The sequence below is a fragment of the Hyperolius riggenbachi genome, chromosome 4, assembly GCF_040937935.1.
Source record: "Hyperolius riggenbachi isolate aHypRig1 chromosome 4, aHypRig1.pri, whole genome shotgun sequence".
Classification (NCBI taxonomy): Eukaryota; Metazoa; Chordata; class Amphibia; order Anura; family Hyperoliidae; genus Hyperolius; species Hyperolius riggenbachi.
The window spans coordinates 503,008,704-503,016,378 of NC_090649.1; the positions used below are offsets into that span (position 1 = coordinate 503,008,704).

The following is a 7,675-nucleotide window of genomic DNA, read 5'->3' on the forward strand; positions in this document are numbered from 1 at the left end:
TCCCTGCGGGGAAACTTGGGAAACTCTGTGGAAACGGGCCCTTAGATGTGTTATACTCTCCTGAGGCTTCTCTCAGCCCCCTGTAGCCCATACGGCCCCTTCCATTCTGCCAGTGCGGTCAGGAAATGCTGTGTCTGCCTCAGTACTGTGCTTGCACTATACACTGGAGTACTTCAGGGGGAAATAACACTGACAGCAAGCCTAGACTGGCACTTCTGTGATTATAATGTGTGCCTTTTTCTCTTCCAGATTGAATGATGGTAACGAGTATCTCTTCCAAGCCAAAGATGATGTAAGTATTTGCGATCTTTCCAGTAACTGTTATTGGGCTGTATTATGCAATCTGACACTGAGCCAGCATAGGGGCTGTACACTGTGGGCTTCCATTAGTAACTGGCAGTCAATGCTGAGATGTGATTGGCTGCTATGAGACGCAGGCATTCCCCAATAGTCATACATTAGCCCCAGCACTTTGTATTGGGATTCAGTTTTCCCTGTTTTTTGTGTACAAATGTGAATTAGATCTGACAGCCAATTACAAATCGATGGGCTGTTTCCATGTGATGCATGTTTGACAGACACGGTAGAAACTGGACCAGGCACCTTCTACAATAGCCGTTCAGTACATCTTTCACTCCATATAAACCAGTGGTTACAATCAGAATACCAGCTAGTCACTACTGCTTATCTGTATGTGATATATATGGAATCAAAGGCTGAACTGCTGCTGAAGGTGCCCAGCGTCTACCCCGTCTGCAAGCCGAGAGGCATTGGCTGCAAGCATGTCACCTCTTCAGTGGTAGGTGCTGCCTAATCCCTTCTTGCTACATGCAGAAAATGTAATGCCCTGCAGTGTCCTGTGTCTCCTGTCAGTGTCGCCTGTCACTGTGTCAGGCGACGCTAACAGGAGACACTGAAAGGAGACACTGACAGGCGACACTGACAGGCGACACTGACAGGCGACACTGGCACACTGACAGGCGACACTGACAGGAGACACTGAAAGGAGACACTGTCAGTGTCTCCTGTTAGTGTGTCAGTGTCTCCTGTTAGTGTGTCAGTGTCTCCTGTCAGTGTCGCCTGTCAGTGTCGCCTGTCACTGTGTCAGACGACACTAACAGGAGACACTGAAAGGAGACACTGACACACTAACAGGCGACACTGGCACACTGACAGGCGACACTAACAGGCGACACTGACAGGCGACACTGGCACACTGACAGGCGACACTGACAGGAGACACTGAAAGGAGACACTGTCAGTGTCTCCTGTTAGTGTGTCAGTGTCTCCTGTTAGTGTGTCAGTGTCTCCTGTCAGTGTCGCCTGTCAGTGTCGCCTGTCACTGTGTCAGGCGACACTAACAGGAGACACTGACAGGCGACACTGACAGGAGACACTGAAAGGAGACACTGTCAGTGTCTCCTGTTAGTGTGTCAGTGTCTCCTGTTAGTGTGTCAGTGTCTCCTGTCAGTGTCGCCTGTCAGTGTCGCCTGTCACTGTGTCAGACGACACTAACAGGAGACACTGAAAGGAGACACTGACACACTAACAGGCGACACTGACAGGCGACACTGGCACACTGACAGGCGACACTAACAGGCGACACTGACAGGCGACACTGGCACACTGACAGGCGACACTGACAGGAGACACTGAAAGGAGACACTGTCAGTGTCTCCTGTTAGTGTGTCAGTGTCTCCTGTTAGTGTGTCAGTGTCTCCTGTTAGTGTGTCAGTGTCTCCTGTTAGTGTGTCAGTGTCTCCTGTCAGTGTCTCCTGTCAGTGTCTCCTGTAAGTGTCTCCTGTCAGTGTCGCCTGTCAGTGTGTCAGTGTCTTGTAGAGGAGCTATTGTGCACACCTTAATACCGTATCATGTATACCTAGTGTAGCACTTATTCGTGTCCCCTCATTGTTGCATGACCTGCAGTTCAGTCCTCTAGCCATGCCTCATGTAGAACTTCTCTTGCTCATATTATTGTTCTACAATGCCCCAGACAAAATGCATGAGGTGCTGTTGTATGCCCTGAAGCTAAGGCTCTCTACCTAGCTAACCCTAATGCATGGGGTGCTGCCATACCCACTACAGCTAAGGCTCTCTACCTACCATACCCTAACCCTAATGCATGGGGTGCTGCCGTACCCACTACAGCTAAGGCTCTCTACCTAGCTAACCCTAATGCATGGGGTGCTGCCGTACTCAGTACAGCTAAGGCTCTCTACCTAGCTAACCCTAATACATGGGGTGCTGCCGTACCCACTACAGCTAAGGCTCTCTACCTAGCTAACCCTAATGCATGGGGTGCTGCCGTACTCACTACAGCTAAGGCTCTCTACCCACCATACCCTAACCCTAATGCATGGGGTGCTGCTGTACCCTCTACAGCTAAGGCTCTCTACCTAGCTAACCCTGATGCATGGGGTGCTGCCGTACCCACTACAGCTAAGGCTCTCTACCTACCATACCCTAACCCTAATGCATGGGGTGCTGCCGTACTCACTACAGCTAAGGCTCTCTACCTACCATACCCTAACCCTAATGCATGGGGTGCTGCCGTACCCACTACAGCTAAGGCTCTCTACCTGCCATATCCTAACCCTAATGCATGGGGTGCTGCCGTACTCACTACAGCTAAGGCTCTCTACCTACCATACCCTAACCCTAATGCATGGGGTGCTGCCGTACCCACTACAGCTAAGCCTCTCTACCTACCATACCCTAACCCTAATGCATGGGGTGCTGCCGTACTCACTACAGCTAAGGCTCTCTACCTACCATACCCTAACCCTAATGCATGGGGTGCTGCCGTACCCACTACAGCTAAGCCTCTCTACCTACCATACCCTAACCCTAATGCATGGGGTGCTGCCGTACTCACTACAGCTAAGGCTCTCTACCTACCATACCCTAACCCTAATGCATGGGGTGCTGCCGTACCCACTACAGCTAAGCCTCTCTACCTACCATACCCTAACCCTAATGCATGGGGTGCTGCCGTACCCATTAAAGCTAAGGCTCTCTACCTGCCATATCCTAACCCTAATGCATGGGGGGCTGCTGTACCCACTACAGCTAAGGCTCTCTACCTAGCTAACCCTAATGCATGGGTTGCTGCCGTACCCACTACAGCTAAGGCTCTCTACCTACCATACCCTTACCCTAATGCATGGGGTGCTGCCGTACCCACTACAGCTAAGGCTCTCTACCTACCATACCCTAACCCTAATGCATGGGGTGCTGCCGTACCCACTACAGCTAAGGCTCTCTACCTACCATACCCTAACCCTAATGCATGGGGTGCTGCCGTACCCACTACAGCTAAGGCTCTCTACCTACCATACCCTTATGCATGGGGTGCTGCCGTACCCACTACAGCTAAGGCTCTTTACCTACCATACACTAATCCTAATGCATGGGGTGCTGCCGTACCCACTAAAGCTAAGGCTCTCTACCTAGCTAACCCTGATGCATGGGGTGCTGCTGTATGCACTACAGCTAAGGCTCTCCACCTAGCTAACCCTAATGCATGGAGTGCTGCCGTACCCACTACAGCTAAGGCTCTCTACCTACCATACCCTAACCCTAATGCATGAGGTGCTGTCGTATGCCCTGAAGCTAAGGCTCTCTACCTAGCTAACCCTAATGCATGGGGTGCTGCCATACCCACTACAGCTAAGGCTCTCTACCTAGCTTATCCTAATGCATGGGGTGCTGCCGTACTCACTACAGCTAAGGCTCTCTACCTACCATACCCTAATGCATGGGGTGCTCCCGTACTCACTACAGCTAAGGCTCTCTACCTACCATACCCTACCCCTAATGCATGGGGTGCTGCCGTACTCACTACAGCTAAGGCTCTCTACCTACCATACCCTAATGCATGGGCTGCTCCCGTACTCACTACAGCTAAGGCTCTCTACCTACCATACCCTAACCCTAATGCATGGGGTGCTGCCGTACCCACTACAGCTAAGGCTCTCTACCTAGCTAACCCTAATGCATTGGGTGCTGCCGTACCCACTACAGCTAAGGCTCTCTACCTAGCTTATTCTAATGCATGGGGTGCTGATGTACCCACTACAGCTAAGGCTCTATACCTACCATACCCTAACCCTAATGCATGAGGTGCTGCCGTACCCACTACAGCTAAGGCTCTCTACCTACCATACCCTAATGCATGGGGTGCTGCCGTACCCACTACAGCTAAGGCTCTCTACCTACCATACCCTAACCCTAATGCATAGGGGGCTGCTGTACCCACTACAGCTAAGGCTCTCTACCTACCATACCCTAATGCATGGGGTGCCGCTGTACCCACTACAGCTAAGGCTCTCTACCTAGCTAACCCCAATGCATGGGGTGCTGCTGTACACACTACAGCTAAGGCTCTCTACCTACCATACCCTAACCCTAATGCATGGGGTGCTGCCGTACCCACTACAGCTAAGGCTCTCTACCTACCATACCCTACCCCTAATGCATGGGGTGCTGCCGTACCCACTACAGCTAAGGCTCTCTACCTACCATACCCTTATGCATGGGGTGCTGCCGTACCCACTACAGCTAAGGCTCTCTACCTACCATACCCTTATGCATGGGGTGCTGCCGTACCCACTACAGCTAAGGCTCTCTACCTACCATACCCTTATGCATGGGGTGCTGCCGTACCCACTACAGCTAAGGCTCTCTACCTCTCATAGGGCTGAGCTGCAGTTATGTAGACACATGTTGTAGATGCCAGTTGTGACCATACATGTGACCTGTCTTCCATTTCACAGGAGGAGATGAACACATGGATCCAGGCCATCTCTAATGCAATCACATCAGACAAAACCGAGGTGTCTCTGAGCACACAGAGCACCCCAGCATCCAGCCGCGCCCAAACCTTGCCCGCCAGTGTCACTGTCACCACAGAGTCCAGCCCGGGCAAGCGTGAGAAGGACAAAGAGAAGGACAAGGAGAAGAGGTTCAGCTTGTTCGGAAAGAAGAAGTGAACAACACTCTAAAACTAAAAACATACAAACCACTGCACTTCTATTACATTTCCCTTTTCTTTTCAGTGAAATGTCCGCATGCAAGCTCAGAACCAATACATTACTCTGTGCCTAATGTTCCCCCAACATGATAAAAAATATTTAAAAAATGAAAAAAGAAAACAAAAAAAAAACCTTTATTTATAGAATGCAGATAATAAACATTGGTTTGAGGGACATCGGGCATGTGTACAAGAGGAAGGACCCATTTTTCTCACTATCTTGTCTTTGCGTTTCTTTTTTTTTTCTAAAAAGTAGATTAAAAATTTAAGCATTTTCCTCAATTTTGTGAGGCTGTCTTGACAACCAACCACACTTTAGATACATTGATGAGGCGCAAGGCAGCAGTGCTTAAAGACAAGTGACCATCGCTGACCGATATAAAAAAAATCACTCAGACCAGTTCACACGAGAGTCGCACTGAGGCTCTCTGGTGTACATAAGTAACCGGTAACTTGTGGCCTTCAGCTAACAAGAAACTACATGTCCCAGCATGCTCTGTCAGGCACACTGGGCACCTGTAGTTCACTTACCACAAGCAGAGCTCTGGTTACCAAATACTCCTGTGCACTCCACCCGGTAACAGAGTGCAGACATATTTGTTTTGTTTTCTTTTTGCCTGTAAGTGAATTGATGCACTGAGCATCTCGCAACATGACTTTCTAACAATATGTGTGTGACTTCCGAATGTTGGCATTCTAATAGGTTCTTCAAGAAGGAGATCAGCTTCCATTTTTTTAGATAAACCAAGCTGTTTATTAATGTACAGCCTACAGCTGGTGAGCTCCAGAAGGACCGTGCTTAGGCCTCAGCCCTGAGAGGTTCTGCGGGTTCGGGGACATCTAGTCATATGAATGTACATCCTACAGCTGGTGGAGGAGGACTGTGCTTAGGCCTCAGCCCTGAGAGGCATGTTCACCCTACAGCTGGTGAGCTCCAGGAGGAACCATGCTTAGGCCTCAGCCCTGAGAGGTTCTGCTGGTTAGGGGAAATCTAGTCATATTAAAGTACAGCCTATCGCTGGTGAGCTCCAGGAGGACCGTGCTTAGGCCTCAGCCCTGAGAGGTTCTGCTGGTTAGGGGACATCTAGTCATATTAATGTACAGCCTACAGCTGGTGAGCTCCAGAAGGACCGTGCTTAGGCCTCAGCCCTGAGAGGTTCTGCGGGTTAGGGGACATCTAGTCATATTAATGTACATCCTACAGCTGGTGAGCTCCAGAAGGACCATGCTTAGGCCTCAGCCCTGAGAGGTTCTGCTATTTAGGGGACATCTAGTCATATTAATGTTCACAGTATTGCTGGTGAGCTCCAGGAGGACCATGCTTAGGCCTCAGCCCTGAGAGGTTCTGCTGGTTAGGGGACATCTAGTCATATTAATGTTCACCCTACAGCTGGTGAGCTCCAGGAGGACCATGCTTAGGCCTCAGCCCTGAGAGGTTCTGCTATTTAGGGGACATCTAGTCATAGATTCAGTCCTTTGAGTGCCTTTGGCTGCATGTCTTCTAAGAGCCAGTCTTCCCATTGGCTTAGTGTCAGGTGCGGGTTTGGAAAGTCTCACTGCTATTGGCTCGCCTCTAGGAGAGGGGAGGAGCTGAGAGTGATATCGTACAGCTATTGGATCGCCTCTAGGAGAGGGGAGGAGCTGAGAGTGATATTATACAGCTATTAGCTCACCTCTAGGAGAGGGAAGGCTAAACACGCCCCTCCTGTTAATAAGTGGAAGAAGTTTCCTCCTCTGAGAACCTTGTTGTGAAAAAAAAGGATTAGCAGATTTAAATACTCTTGTAATTTTGAAAAAAAAAAAAAAATTGTTTTTGTTTATATTTTTTTTTTCTGCTGAAATACACTATATTGTAAGTTTCTGATTTAATTCTAGTACACACTATACTGAGAACTAGCTGTATAATAAACCCCTTAAAGGAATCCTCAATGTTAAATGTACAATTAAGATATGAAGCATTTACTGGAACAAAAAAAAGTAATGTTACTCAACTGATGACTTGCTTGTTGGCTACAGCACTGTGTCTTATCATTCTGCTACCTTATTTTGCTCTTTGATAAATAGTGTGCATTTCTCTGTCACTGTAACTATTGTAATGGAAATTGCCATTTTACTGCACAATCAGAATGACCTTTCTTAGGAATCCTCAATGACTGGGCCTGTAGTCTGGATATGGCTATCTCTAGCAGTGGGGGGGGGGGGGCTCTGAATGCTTCCGGGGGTCCTGCAGCCTCTATCTGCCTGTCTGTGCTCATAGGGGGCGCTGTTCAGAATGAGGGGGGCTGAACCCTACTCTAGACTTTTACCCTATCTGTTAAATATATGCTATGTCATTAAATGCTTTTAAAAATGACAGTTCCTGGAAGATGTTGGTTTCTTTTATTGCTTGCTGTTTTAGGCTCTGGTGCAGTGTTACTTCTTGTTATTTTTAGCACAAGAAATCTAAATAAATGAATCCCTTTTTTCTCTGATATTCAGTTTGTGTAGTCAGATGGGACGGCATCTGTATTATTTAGTATTGCATTATGTGTGAGGGGTGTTTATAAAATGTGCAGGAATTTTCTGTCACACCTGAACTGACAGGTACATAAATGGAAGCTGTCATCATTTCTTTAACCAATGCCAGTTGCCTGGCTGCCCTGT

At 48.6% G+C, this 7,675-nt stretch overlaps 1 protein-coding gene across 2 annotated transcripts in view; it reads left to right on the forward strand.

Moving 5' to 3' along the window:
• The window catches only part of SPTBN1 (spectrin beta, non-erythrocytic 1), a 393,630-nt gene extending 386,245 nt beyond the window's left edge, over positions 1-7,385 (forward strand). For both annotated transcript variants that reach the window (XM_068233127.1, XM_068233128.1), the window contains 2 exons: positions 250-292; positions 4,776-7,385. In XM_068233127.1, the coding sequence (XP_068089228.1) occupies positions 250-292; positions 4,776-4,991 (259 nt within the window). In that variant the 3' untranslated portion in view covers positions 4,992-7,385. The remainder of the gene's footprint in view (positions 1-249; positions 293-4,775) is intronic.
• Positions 7,386-7,675: the final 290 nt, after the last annotated feature.